This window comes from Typha latifolia, chromosome 12 (genome assembly GCF_019914945.1).
Source record: "Typha latifolia isolate L0001 chromosome 12, TyphaL0001v2, whole genome shotgun sequence".
In the NCBI taxonomy this organism is placed as follows: Eukaryota; Viridiplantae; Streptophyta; class Magnoliopsida; order Poales; family Typhaceae; genus Typha; species Typha latifolia.
The window spans coordinates 235,829-251,213 of record NC_133097.1 but is presented as its reverse complement, the minus strand read 5'-3'; the positions used below and the strand labels follow the sequence as shown (position 1 = coordinate 251,213).

At 40.1% G+C, this 15,385-nt stretch overlaps 1 protein-coding gene across 2 annotated transcripts; it reads left to right on the top strand.

Moving 5' to 3' along the window:
* Window positions 1-8,895: 8,895 nt before the first annotated feature.
* On the top strand, window positions 8,896-14,685 carry LOC140798887 (uncharacterized). 2 transcript variants are annotated; one of them, XM_073152971.1, is made up of 4 exons: window positions 8,896-9,182; window positions 9,732-11,367; window positions 12,436-12,520; window positions 13,916-14,685. In XM_073152971.1, exons 2-4 carry the CDS (start codon window positions 9,745-9,747, stop codon window positions 14,566-14,568), a joined length of 2,361 nt encoding a protein of 786 aa, XP_073009072.1. In that variant the 5' UTR covers window positions 8,896-9,182; window positions 9,732-9,744; the 3' UTR covers window positions 14,569-14,685. The 2 variants fall into 2 exon arrangements, with proteins under 2 accessions (XP_073009072.1, XP_073009071.1); XM_073152970.1 differs by having other exon boundaries at window positions 12,376-12,520.
* The last annotated feature ends 700 nt before the right edge of the window (window positions 14,686-15,385 follow it).

The following is a 15,385-nucleotide window of genomic DNA, read 5'->3' as shown; positions in this document are numbered from 1 at the left end:
TTTCTGTTTCCTGTACCCCAAAAACTGAATCTATCTTTTTCTTCCTTATTTCTTTCTTTCTTTCTTTCTTTCTTTATTTTAACCCCCAAGGAATTGATTAATTTGATACATACCCCTGTGCAATAAAATATGCGGCATGGCCCAAACTTATTATTAAGTCCTTACAAAAATAATATTTGCGAGAGAATTCTATTTACCACACCTTGTGAGTCTGAAATAGTTGCGTCATCCTTAGCTTAATTATTCTAAAGTCCTTTTTTTCTTCTTTTTTTATCGTTATGAATTTAATATTGCCTTGGCTAGGACGTGTAACAAACTAATACTCTTTAAACCACTACACATATACAACTTAATTATAACTAATAACCGAAATCAAACACATACAAGACAATATGTTATAAGGATAATTCTCTTTTTACTCTGTGAACTATCATTCATTTCCACGATGATCTCCTTAAACTACAAAAAATATCTCGCCCCCTGACGTCGTTGATAAAATTGATAAATTAATAAATTAATTAAATTGCCTCTTAAAGTGGGATAGTTAAGTGACTTAGTTAATATTAAATATTTTATTTTATTCTTTAATTCCTGCATTGCCCTCGTGCCCTTTCACTTCTCGTCCTCTCCTCGCTCCCTAAGCAAATCTCACCCTAATCTCTCCTCTCTCAATCCATCCTCTCTTGAACTCTCCTTGCTAAAAAAAAAATCATTCCCTTATCTTTCTAACTCCCTCTACCCAAACACCACCATCTTTCAATTTTCTCTATTTACTTTGCGCCAATTTATAAGATTATGATTTCGACATAATCCTTAATCTCTTTAACCCCTATGTTCTCCATCGACAGCTCTAAGCTCTAGAAGCACTACAAGCATCGATGACCATGGCAAGGGCAAGATGGAGGATTTGATTACCAACATCGTTTCCTCCAGATCCCTCTACCAAACACCACCACCTTTCAATTTTCTCTATTTGCTTTGCGCCAATTTATAGGATTATGATTTCGACATAATCCTTAGTCTCTTTGACCCCTATGTTCTCCATCGAAAGCTCTAGAAGCACTACAAGCATCGATGACCATGGCAAGGGCAAGATGGAGGATTTGATTACCAACATCATTTCCTCCAGATGGCTGATTGAGCCTAATAGCCAACACCATCTCCTCGCCGACTCCATCCACTCATGGTCCTAGTCGCTGTTGATGGCAAAGAAGTTTTAGGTGAAGCTGGTGGTGGAGAGAATGGAAGAGGTTAGGGTGGAGGAGTCGGCGGCGAGGGTGACGATGGAGGTGAGGTGGAAAGGGGCAAAGGTGGCGTTGAGCTAGCTAAGGAGGCACTTACTTTCTGGAGAAGTGACAAAAACGAGGTAGACACTATGAAGCAAAATGGCTATTAGGAGCAGCACAACTAGCCTTTTCTTTGTCTCCATTTTTCACTGAAACACAAGGACTAATGGCGTAACGCCCCCGCCTGGCATGGGCACGTGCATGCCCATGCACCCACACGGCACATGTGGCTCATACAATAGGATGGGCGAGGCCCGTCATGTACAGATATACTCATGTGCACATAAAGTCATGACATCATCAAATAATACATGTTAATATATCCATGCTCACATATTCCAACACCAAATAAATCATACTATCAGCCAAATAAACTTGTTAACATATGAATATTCAAATCCACAATAATATACACTAGACCACTACATAATCTGGTAGGATCCACACAGGCCACGAGAAACCATCAAGATACAACTAAACAATTGATACACGAGTATACTATAATCTGACATGTATTATACAAATCATCGTCTAATTACAAAAGAGTATAAATATCAAATACTAGTACAACTCAATTTTTATATAAACTATCATCTATACCGTCTCGCATCTATAGCTCACTTCATCATCGCTCTAAAATATCTTCTCAAAATATCTCAAGTCGCTATCACGTACCACATATCTAAGGGGGTTAGAAAATTTATAAAGAGAGTCATGAGCAAAAGGCTCAATGAATAGATCTTACCCTGAATTAGTGATGTCAAACAAAGAGTAAATTATGTACTGAATAATATAAATTAGAAAGAGCATCATGTCATGAATGAGTATATAAATGTATTTTTAATAATATATAAATAAAAAGTAGATAACATGTCATAACTAATAAAAGTATATAATCCTCGATAATGAATAAATAAATCTCCAAGTCATACTATCATCATAACTCTCTTTCAAATATGACACATGATGCATGCCGACTATGACCATGCTATGATATCAAATACAACAATATATCATGTATATTGACCACTCGATAATTAGGTAATCAAATGATAATAAAATCATATACATTTCTCAACATCTTAGTCATCAATATCAGCTCTATTTGTCATCATCATACTAGACCACTGTGTATAGTTAACACCTGGTACCCGATCTCAACATCATGTCCAAAGGCTTAGAGCATACTTTGCCACCTGCAAAGAGTATATCAAATATAACTATACCCTGCCACCTGCTAGGATATCAACATCCATCCAGACCGGGCACCCTTTTAGTTGATAGAAATCTCGTGAGGATAACTCGCCATATATGCCCTAGCGAACGACATGTGGCCGAATGTCTACTGCGCACACGGACTAACGACCTTGGACGTAAGGCCAACAGGATCATAACTATGTCAAGCGATCAATCATCCACCAAGCGCGTCCTAACCCTCGTGCCCACTCGGGTATCCTCACGCTTTCTATCAACTATCCTATTAATCACATTTCATACTTTCTATTTAAATGACATATTATATGCATATATCTAGTACTGCAACAGATCATGCAACGTAGGAATTTAAGTGGTAAAGAAGCTAAGAGAAAAATGATGTAATGTAGTCTCCAACCATGTAGTCAACACATGCATAACTATGCTAATCTATTACATGCATACTCATGCTACAGATCAACTAGACATAAAATTATAATAGTATAATCATTTCTCCTCATCTCTATTTATTATCATCATACTTATATTCGAGATCAGCCTAATTATATGCATGATAAAAATATGCTCGACTAAAATTATCTCTAGATAAAGTCATATAATCATGCTGGAGGCCAAAATATGCATGTACATAATATATAATATAACATAATTTGAGAAAGGTGTCTAGGGGATAAGACTACTCACATCTAATCAGAAGACCCAAACCACGTATCCCTCACATCCGTTAATCAAATGTCAACTCATCGACAGGGTCCACAAGATCTCAAATAAGGGGTTCGGGATCTGAAAATATTTAAGTAGCATGAAGTTAGTCATTTATCTAATTAGAATTTCAAGTAAAATATAATTGTTTATTAGGTTTAGAATCACTTCTCTTTTATTTTTGATTACATAACTAAGTCTATATTATAGATACGATTCAAATACTATAATTATATTATTATCATAAAGTGCTAGTTATAACATAAGGAGAAATGTTTATTTCTTTTTATTTATAATATTCTAAATATATAATTATAAAGTAAAAGCTAAATAATTATAAATAAGATATAAGTATAGATAAGATCTATTTTATAATAAATTTATAATTCTTAGTCTATTTTGATTAATCAAAAATTATATATAGTATTTACTTAATTATGCAAAATAATAAATAAATTAATTAATTAACAAGACTAAGTATCTTATTCTACACACAATAGTATACAATAAATTGTTAAAATTACTTAAAATGCATAAATCTAATATAAATAAATAAATAAAAGTATTACCTATATTTATGTGTAATAGTTATAACCTAATTAATCATTAATTATACTAATTAAAATTAATAATCATCCTGTTGAAGAATATATATATTATTATGAACATAATTAATATATAAATAATTTATCTGCATTAATTAAGAAAGTAATACCTAATTAAATAAATAAATAAACATAAAATAAAGTAGATAATAAAAGCAATGCCACTAGTGCTGCAGTGCTGGGCCGAGCCCAGCACTGTTGCAGAAGCAAAAGAAGGAGCTAAGAGAGAAGAAGAATGGAAGAAGAAGGAAGAAAGAAAAAGAAGAAAGAAGGAAGAAGAAGAAAGAAGGAAGAAGAAGAAGAGGAGAGGAAGATAGGAAGGGAGGGGATCGAGCTGGCGAGGAGGGGCTCGGCCGTTGCTGGCCAGCCAGCGGCTGACCTCTCGCCGAGGGATCTATTTCGACGAACCCGAGAGAGAGATAGAGAGAAAGGGAGAGAGAGAGAGAGAGGAGGAGGAGGAGGAGGAAAGAGGCTCACCGCGCTTGCGGAGGTGGCGGCGGTGGTTTCCAAGGACGGCGACTGTGGGGGTAGGTCGGCCTCGGCGAGAGAGAGAGAGAGAGAGAGAGAGAGAGAGAGAGAGAGAGAGAGAGAGAGAGAGAGAGAGGCAGTAGAGGGGAAAAAGGCGACGACACCGGGGCCCACCGCGGCCAATTGACCGAAGCCGGTTGGCTGCAGCTGCGACAGTGGGCACGTAGCGCCTCACCACACAAGAAGTGCGGCCGGCCATGTCGTGCCCCTTTTTTTTAAAGTTGGGTTGTTACAAATGACAAACACCTAGAAGAGCAAAAGATTGTAAGAATTGAGAGAGACCCACTTGGATTCGCTTCTTGGGTGGCCGATTAGATGATGAGATGGAAGGAGACTAACAACTCTCTCTCTCTCTCTCTCTCTCTCTCTCTCTCTCTCTCTCCCTTGATGCGATCTCTCCTTTAGGGCTAAAGATCGATCTTTTCTAATTCTCAGATCTGGACTAGATCTTGCACGGAACTTTGAAATAAGATCCCTAAATATTCCGCCGTCAGATCGATGTGAAATTTTTATATGTTGTAGGCCCGGAAAAGATCTTTCCAAAAAATCAAGTTTCAGGCGAATCGGAGTTGGGGATCTCGAGATATCATTCGTTTAGTGGACGAATATCAGGATGCTTTATTTTGGATCCGTAGATGGAGGCACGAGATCCTAGGTAATGGTGGATAGTGGAGGACCGGCGTTAATGGGGTGGCACCGGTGAAAAAGTGGTGGTCGAAGGGTTATGGTTGATGGAAGAGTTAGGGCAAGTGTTGGATAGATTGGACGAAGGGGGAGAAGAGGGCCACCCCTAAGGGACTAGGGTGATTAGCCGGACAAGGAAGGTTAGAAGCGGTGTCGCCGGGGATTGAGAGAACAGGAGCAAAGAAGATGGAGGCGAGGCAAAACTCAATCTCAATAATCAATAATCAATTTGGTTGCCTACCACATCCTTTTATAGGCTAACCAACAACTCAAATTAACCCTAAAAACATAATTTTCGTCGACTGCGTTCGAACTCGCCCAACCGCGTTCGAACGCACCGAGTTCGCTCTTCTGGATTTGCGAACACGATGCAGGCATTCGAACGCGTTTGTCGGTATTTGCGAACGCGATGCAGGCGTTCATAGTGCGTTTGAACGCACCGCGTTCGAACGGACAGTACATTCTCTTCACCACGTTCACAACCCCGTTCGCAAACCGCGTTCGAACTCACTCCATCCGCGTTCGAACGCGACTTATAGAAAACTTATTTTAATGGAAATTAAACACTAAAACATGAAATAAAAACACTCCTAAAGTGAATCCATGCTCGAGACGACGTCGGTGAAGTCCGAATCGTATCAATCCACCACGCTTCCGCAACCTTGTCCTCAAGGTTTGAAGTTTGTGAAGCGATCTTTGAACTCTAACTTAAGTTCCTCCATGGTATGATCTTCTGCATCGGTTCCCCATATATCTGAAGATATAGGAAATGCTGGTGCTGAAAGAGAGGCAAGCTCACTTGTGTCCGGTTGGCGCGAAAGAGCATCAGCGACTCGATTTTCAATCCTCTTTTTGTAGACTAATTCGTAGTCATAACCAAGGAGTTTCGTGACCCACCGTTGTTGGGCTGGGGTGTGCACACGTTGCTCCATGAAATAGGGTAAGCTACGTTGGTCCGTGCGGATAGTAAACCGTTGGCCAATCAAGTAGGGTCGCCATTTGGTGACGGCGTGTAGAATCGCTAGCATTTCGCGCTCGTAGGTAGATAGCTGTCGCAACTGACTTGACAATGCTTTGCTCATATATGACACGGGTCTGCCCTCTTGCATCAAAACTGCTCCAATGCCCTCACCCGAAGCGTCGCACTCCACCACAAAGGGCTTGCCGAAATGCGTAGTGCTAGAACCGGAGTCAGACATAGCTGTCTTCAAGGCTTCGAAGGCCTCCGTTACTTTGCCCGTCCATTGAAACCCACCTTTTCTGAGTAAGGAGGTTAGCGGGGCAGCAATTTTGCCATAGTTGGCAACAAATCGCCGGTAGTACCCTGTCAATCCAAGGAATCCCCTCAATTCCCTCTGATTAGTAGGAATCGGCCAATCCACCATATTCTTGATCTTGCTTGGGTCGGCTTCCACTCCTTTTACAGAGATTATATGCCCAAAGTACTCCACTCTTGACTCTCCCCAAAGACACTTGCTCATCTTAACTTTTAGCTGGTATTGTCGCAAGATATTTAATACCTCCCGCACGTGTCGCAAGTGCTCACTCCAATTCCTGCTGTATACTAGAATATCGTCAAAGAAGACGAGCATGTACCGACACAAGAGTGGGCGGAAGATCAACAAGCTCCACTAAGTTAATTTGCTCTTGAAAAGTCTAGATTCGGACGAACTTGCACGCATACCACCCTTCTTCTCCTAGGAGAAGTGAATAGCATTGAAATCTCCTACACAGCAAATAAGAGAGTCAAGTGAAGAAAAGTGATATATTCTGTCCCAAAGGAGAGAGTTATCTACATATTTGGATCACCATAGGCACTAGAGAGAGTCTAAGAGCTTTCAGGGTTGAGCTCTTCAATTTTAGCAAAGATGTAACGATCGCTAGCTTTTAAGGATCATAACCCAGACTTCATCTCCCTAGTGAAGCTAAAGGCCTTCGGCAAGACCAGAAGAGCTAATCACTTGTCTATTTTGGAGGGATAGGGAGTCAATGATTGAGTTGCCCTTGCTCTTATTGCATTTCATATTTGAGATAAAAGCGACAAAGGAGTTGGTGCTGAGGAGGATGTTTCTCAAGTTCCAAACTATCATTAGGCCTCCTCCCCCACGATAGTTCCAGGCGATTAAATTCATTGCAGTTTAGGCAGTGAGATATCTTTCGCCGCCTTTGGTTGAGTTGGACATGTATGATGCTCGATTCCTTGCTGCTAGAACTAACTAAAAGTTTAACTTCGGTAGCATATGGAGAGTACCATTTGCCACTGGAGCCGGACGAAAGGGAAGACTTGAATTTAGAGGGAGCATATTTCGGCTTTGAGGCTTGGTCTTCTATTTTTTATGAGAGATCTTTGAGTTGAGAAGAGGGTTTTTGATTTTTGGTTTGGGCTACATGTTCATGCAGTGGGGTGAGAGGTTGAGGTGGGAGGTGGAGGCTTGACTTTCTTGATGGAAGAGCATTATTGAGAGGGATGTGAGGTGGTGGAGGTTGGGTTTTCTCGAAGGATGTGGAATGAAGTATGGGGAGATATCTACGTCCCATGCATGCATGGGAACGAGAATCACAATGGTGAAGGACGTAGGGGATCTTGGGATAAGGGTGGAGTTGGGAGAGTCTATAGAGTTAGAGGGGAAATTGAAGTTGATTTGATCGATGGGAACCGAGATAAGGCATAGACCCTTGGCATTCGTCAGACTAGCAGCTAAGGGTCCCAGAGCCTTAACAGATTGACACGGGGGCTCCCGATGTAAAAGGATAGCCTCTTTAGTCTTGTTAGAGGGGGTGATGATTTGACTCAGTGAGACTACCACAACTAGCTCCAAACCGAGGATCGATAGCTCACAAGTACCAAGTGGAATCATCGGCGGAGGGCACGGCCCCTCCGTATGCATCTTCCTTCTCCAGGGTGAAATGTAATGGCGCAACTCCGAGCTCTTCACGATGCTAGCTGAGATCCTGACCGATCCTTCTAATGAGGAGGAGGGGGTGGACATGTTGTCAAATCTAGGTTTTAGAAGATTCAGTGACTTGCTCCTTATCCTTGGGGGGAAGGAGGTATTGATTGCCAATCTTCGCTTCTAGATAAGCTGTAGCACCTAATCAGCCTTTCATATAAGACCTTCATTTTAAGCGTGACTTTATTTACTAGGATAACTGAGAGAGTATTTTTTTTAGCGGATTTGTAATATCCACTGGGATAAGTAGCTCAAATCCAATAAGAAAGACATTTTTTACTAGACTCTAATATCTCCTTAGAACCTTCAGTGTTTCAAGCGTTTGAGAGGGCATTCTTGAGATCACCTACATTGGAAAGGTGGAACGAGACACAAGGTTGGTTTCTATTCATGATCACATGTTTATTCTTGAGGGGGGATGATTGAGTCCATTGAAGAGTCTTTTAAAATAGCTGAGATTTTTATGAGCAAGTTCACTTAAGTGTTTTCCATATTCCATAGTGGGAAGTCAGAGAAGGACGTGGAGGAAACGACGGGGGCTAGGAGTGAAGTGGAGGAGGAACGAGAGAGGAACTCGGAGTGGGGGGGAGACCGAAGGGGAAATCGGAATTTTTTGCGGTGAGCATTGGTTAGAAGTATATCCTATTCAATGATCGGAGAGATCCAACTCACTAACCTCTTTATTACACGCGGTCAAACACGAGCTCGAGCTGGTTTAGCAAACAAGTCAACCTGGAGGTGACGGGAAGAGAGCGCGATACACTCACAGCCAGCCCTTCGATAACGTTCATATGCCAAGTGACACGCATCACGAGGTGCTTCCCTCATGTGGACCCCATCAACCCACTCATTCACACCACATCGTCAAGTCGTGACCTCCCCCACTTTTTCTTTTATCGAGATCTCCACCTCGATGCCAACCTCGACCGTCCATTCTCTCTCCTCCTCCTCCACCTCTCTCTCTCTCTCTCTCTCTCTCTCTCTCTCTCCTCCCTTTTGGGAGATCTCTTCTCCACTCTTCTCTTACACTTCTTCGATCGAATCCGCAAACCCCATTAATTCCTTCCCCAACTCCTCTCTCCCCTCATTTCTGATCTCACAGAGTGCTCGATTCCCCTTTTTGGGTCCCCGAAGATGACGTATCCGTAGTTCGGCCGACTAGGGTTCTTCCCGTTTGAGCGGATGGATTAGTCTCGTACGTCGTTCTTGAGGTAATTCGTTTTTCGTTTTCATTTTCGTTTCTTTCTGATCTAAAAATTTAATCGTGTTTTTCATTAATCTTATTTTTCCGGCTCTAAAGTACGATTAAGGTTGTTAATTTTCTCGCGGAAAAAGATGGTAGCTTTTTTCTTTTCTGTTTGGTGTTAAAGGAGGTTGCTTTTCTGTCGGCAAATTTTTCCTCGGTTGAGTGTAGATGGTGGTAACGGTTTTATGGGTTGTCATTTATGGTACGTCCTTCCAAAAATTAGGGCTGTCTATACTGTTCCTTTTTTGGTTAATGATGTTAGAATTAAGTCTTAATTAGTGTCCGGTTCTGTGGGCTGATCGCGACATGTGGCATGTCTTACCGTACATCCATGTGCTCTGTACGTGGTCTGACTTGCTTTAAGAATTAAGATCAATAAAGATGGTTCATTTGAGCCATGGAGGTAATTACGATCAGAGATGTATGCACTTGGTGAGATGGATGTTGCTTTTATCCTGAACCAGGTTTCTGTACTATTTATGCTCTGTCCTAAACTATGAGAATTTTATGGCAGTGGGTGTTGAAAGATGGAAGGAGAACTAATGGAACTCCCTACTGTGTCCAAAGCCGATTTTGAGTCAGAAGATGCTAAAACAGAAGTTTCCATTGTGTCCATGGAAATTGAGCCTTCAATGTCAGAGAATCTCGACGAAGGAAAGCTGGTTGCATCCCGAGATGACATGGTCATGGAGCCATATGAAGGGATGGAGTTTGGATCGGAAGAAGCGGCAAGGGCATTCTATACTGAATATGCAAGACGAATTGGATTTCGCATCCGCATCAGTAGGTACACTCGGTCTAGGCGTGACAATTCTATCATTTCTCGGAGAATCGTGTGTTCCAAAGAGGGATTTCGTGAAGCCCGTGGTAATGAAGGCCTGTTCAGTGAACAAAGACAACGGCAACGAGCAGTTACGAGGATTGGTTGCAAGGCCATGATTAAGGTTAAAAAGTTTGGCCCAAGCAAATGGATAGTTACCAAGTTTGTAAAGGAACATAACCATGGAGCAGTGCCTCCAAGAAAAAATGAGGTTAGATCAGTCCATCAGGATTACAATTTGAAAGACAAGTCATGTACGATCAATGGAGATATGATTAGAGAACCATTTGTAGGTATGGAATTTGAATCTGAAGAGACTGCAAAATTGTTCTACATAAATTATGCAAGCCAGAAGGGTTTCCGTGCACGTATTAGTAAGTATTGTCGTTCAAGACGCGATAATTCAATTATCTCTAGACAAATTGTTTGTTCAAAAGAAGGCTTTCGTGAAGTCCGAGTGAAGAGGGAGATAATAGATGAAGGGAAATCCAAGCGTCCAAGGGTGATAACGAGAATAGGTTGTAAAGCTATGATTATTGTTAAGAAGTCAAACTCTGGAAAATGGGTAGTTACTAAGTTCGAAAAGGAGCATAATCATGCTTTACAAACTTCAAAGGAGGTTCCCTTTTTTCAATCAGATATTGGTTCTGGAGAACTAGTTAATTCACCAGGCTGGAGTGTGGTACCTACTGAAGTAAAGGTTGAAGGATGTGCTGGAACTCAAGGTAATCCTCGAGAATCCCTAACAGTTCTTTACAATCAGTTATGCTATGAAGCCATTAAATATGCACAAGAAGGTTCAGTAACCGAGGAAATATACAATGTGGCAATATCTGCCCTGAGAGAGGCTGTGGAGAAAGTTTCTGCAGCCAAAAGAGGCATGATGGTTGCACAACCTGTAAGTAAACAAGCATTTATTGTTGCTCAAGGAAGTAACATTAGTACATTGGCCCAAGTGAAAGATTTGCATGATTTCCAATGTTCTGATGAGGTGAAACAGGCAGTGACATCTCAGCAGATCAAGCTTCTGCAACAGCCTGTTGGTCTTGTGCTTGTTTCATCTAATGTTTTGACTGACTTGAGCTCATCTAATTCTTCTGCCAAAGTCCCAGTGACCCTCAATATTCCTACCAATGGTACATGCAGAGCCCATACTAGTCAAAGAATTGACCACACTAGCTTTGCTACGGAGATAATTATGAACACACAATCTACCGCAAGGCAAGCTGAAGATGGACCAGAAGGTTCTGATTTGAATGAAGAAAACAAAAAGGAAGTGCAGTCAATGGATAGGGACATTGAGATCAATGGACCTTTCCTTAATTCTCAGGTTAACTTTCTCATGTAGCACTACTTATATCCTCATACCTGTTATTTCTTGGATCTCGATAAATTTTGAATATTAAGGCTTACCAAGTGACCCTAATTATTGTAGTTTCAAGATATAACAAGAAAAAGTATGGTTTGATGAATCCTAAAATGAATAAAAATTTTAACTGAGATTGGAGGGTATAAAAAATGACCATAATTCAAATTGAGACAATTGAAGTTCCAAGATAAGCAAGGCTTGAGAAACAAAGTTGTAGCTTTATTTTGCTTTGAGAAGGAATCCTCTTTCATTGCAATATCATATTGTCTCTATTTCAGTATTTAGTTCCTTAATAGCTGTTGGAACTTTGTCGTATAATTGCATTAGAAACTTCTCTTAATAATACTAAATGATCATGCATCAAGTTCCCATCTATAGATGCTGCCAATAATGCTAATAAGCTAATAAACCATAGATACATGCAAAAGGATACTATTGATCATGGCCTACATGTCTCGGAATATGCTGCGGAGAGAAATTTGTTTATTGGATCATATTATGGATAATGGCATTCAGATTACCGAACCTTATCCATTTGGTGCATTTGATCCCTAGATAGTTCAAAAATTTTGGACAAGATTTTTTCCTATTTTATCGATTTCTAATTAATGGTATTCTCCAATTCGAGTGACATTTTTGGCAGTGAATTCTGCCCATATTTGTGTATCCACTGTGTACTTGCAAATGATCTGAAATTTTTGTGGTGCTATTCAAAATTTTGTTACGGAATGATTTAGTTTGCTTTTTCAATGGAAGCCCATCTGGCCATCAATTCTTATGAACATAAGTTGAACTTTGTCTTTAATTGCAAGTTTTACCAGAAAACTCCTATAACCTTCCTACTTCAAGTTCTAGTTTTAAACTTCTTGGAATGTTGTTGTTACCTTCTTAAATATTATGCCTTTCCGACTGTGCAATATTATTTGCATCTATGATCACTACCTGCAAGGGCACATTTTGAATTTGCAGAATTCTGGGTCAGGGCAAACTAACACAATCCAGAGAATTAACAGAAGTATTTCTGTGCAGTCCGAGGCCCATTTGCTGGCTTCCCCTGCTCTCCCAGTTGCGCTATATATGCCTGTAACGGGAAGTTTACCAGCAGCTTGCTCAGGTTCTCATCATTATCCTTTTCTATTTCCAAATTTCAGCTTGTTTATTGCACCGTCGTTGAAGGGCATAATAACTCTATCAAGGCACATGTACCAATTCTTTAAATGTCAATTTTATATTTTACTTGCATTGAGATAGTTCGCGCAGAATATTCTATTTTTAATAAATGACTTTATTGGGTGGAACTTCTGTTATCTGTGTCTTTTTATTAAATTATATTTCTGTTGGTCCTCTCTTAATCATCAAAATGATCTCAAAATTCCAAGTATAAAGGAATCAGATTACTTTCACTACTGTAGGAATTGTTGTTGCCATCACTGGATTTTGACAAGCTTATGTAATAAAATATCTGGGTGAATTGGACAGAGAAGTAATTCTTGTGTCTGATGTTGTTTCTAGTTTTCTGGTTACATATATTATTAGATTTGCAAGACATCCTAGGTAACTCATTGCCTTGTTATATGGAATGAAAGTAGCACCTTCGCATTCTGATTTTTAACATAATTAATATTTTATTTAAATTATCTTGAGCGTGAAACAATACTGAAAGCTGTTGATTGCTGCATTACTCAATTTCCAGCTGATATGTTTTATATAAGTTTTTTATAATCTCATAAACAGCTGCTTCGTAGTTCATAATCCGTAAATTGTTTCCTTGGTTACCTGATTCATTTCTTCACTTGGCTTTGCCTGTCATCTTCAATTCACTCATTGTTGATGAACCTTAAAGTTGTGTATGGGATATCTCAGTTTCTGATTTTTGAAATATGCAATTGTATTATGGGCTACATAAAGTAGAGGTAAATAACTGGATGTTATCATTAAGGTTTGCTCCATTTTTTTAACGGTGTGTGCATCCTGACAGTGTCTCATTTATGGGGTTAAGGCTGCATTTATATTCCATAAACAAATTCATTGATGGGAGCCTCATGCAGTGCATTGTATTATGAATTACTTAATCCAAATTCATGAAGACCAACAAAAATATGTAGGCTTATAACAACAAACCACAAGGCCAAAGGAGTGAACATAGCTGGGACTTGAAGTTCCTTGGGATACGGATACAAGGGAGAGCAGATTTGGAAGTTTATTTAATTACCAAGTCTTTGTTTTGATGTATATGTTCTAACCCTAGCAAAAATTTGTTGCAATTTGCTAATGTGCGGATAGTTAAAGTGATCACTGATCGTGAGTTTCCAATCAAAGCAGAATATGAGTTGCCTTATAGATATGAGAGTATCTAAACAATAGCTCAGTAATCAATTTCCTTCTTCCCTAATTTGTATTATGTCATCATGTATCCATGTCTATCTTGGAGGAGTTCTTTTCATATTGGATTTCATATAGTGATTTATCTATAAAATTATGATGTCTTCAATTTCTCTGGATTGAACAGTTGCGACCCCAGGTATACCAGGTGGTTCTTATGCCTTTATGGCGTCTCCTATTGAAGCGTTGCCTCTGTCTGCTCGTCCTGCGGGATCCAGCTTCTTGTCTCAGAATACACTGCTTCAGACCACTGGGTCATCACTGCAGAGTGGTTCGATGGCCCTAGTTCCATCTTTGGGAACTCAATCTGATCAGTGCAAGCAACAAGTAGGACCAAACCCTCGAGTGCATGCTACAGCCATTGCTTGTGGTGCCCGTGTTGTATCACCAAAGGCAGCTGCTCCGTTAATCAAGGCCATTGAGGCCAAGATCAAATTTGGAGGAGCTACCATAGCTAGAACAGCTCTTCCTACTGATTCTAAACCTTTGGCTGCTGAGGTCGCAAGCATGCCTTCCCCTAACATAGAGGAAGACCAGAAAGAAACTGCATTGTTAACTGCCATTCCCAATGGGCAGTGTCCAAGTTCAGAGGAGACGAGACCGCATGAACCTGCTGAGGCATTGAAGCAGATAGAGGTTGGAATTGCAAGTTCTCTGAACGGGGGTGCAGGGGAAAGGCAATCTCTTTTTGAGAGGCAGATGGACCTACTCGAATCTGGAGAATCTTCTGAGGGTCTAGCTATGTTTGAGAAGAGAGCCTGGGCAGAAGTCAAATTGTGATTAACCAGTAGATTGACTTACCTAACATTTCTTTTCTTTTCCTTGATAGGATCCTAATGTACTTCAATGTGAAATATTTAGTGCCCGGGGTTGTTATAAGAAGAACTGTCTTTCCAATGCTAGTGTTGATATTTTGCTCAGACAACAGTCTAACTTGATATTGATGAAGTGCTAGTCACAATATTGATTTAGGAGTTGCTGGAGAGGATCTGATGGGAGAGGGTTTCCGAGAAGAGCATATAACTTTTAATTATTATTATTTATGCGGGACATTGTCTTGTAGAGTACCTAGACAGTGATTGGAGTAGCAACTTATTTTAAAGGAGAAGATTCGCTCTGAATGTAATCAGACACTCTGTAACAACATATCTATTTAAAAAAACACACTAATAGACCTAAAAAGATAGATCAAGTCTGGAGACTTGATAGATCCCTGTACATTGGAGGCACGGTGACATCCTCAGAGAAGATTGGAACCAGCAAAGGAATGGAGTAGGCAGCTAAAGATGGCAGAGGAGCACAATGCTGGAATTATACGAACCAACATTCAGTAAGTACCCATGGAAGGCTGGCATTGTTAATTAACTTCTCTGCTAGTAAATAAGCCTAATCTGAAACACAAGACTCTTTACTAATTTCCATCCCAGAATTGGGAAGGAATCAGACGCTCGGTAAACAGACTCCCACTTTATCACCAACCACAGTAAGAAACAATGCAATTAATGCTCTAAGCAAATTAAGCAGCACACAGCTGTATCCATACCATTCTCACAGCAGTTTAATAACACGATACCACAAGTCAATTGCAGCTATTCAA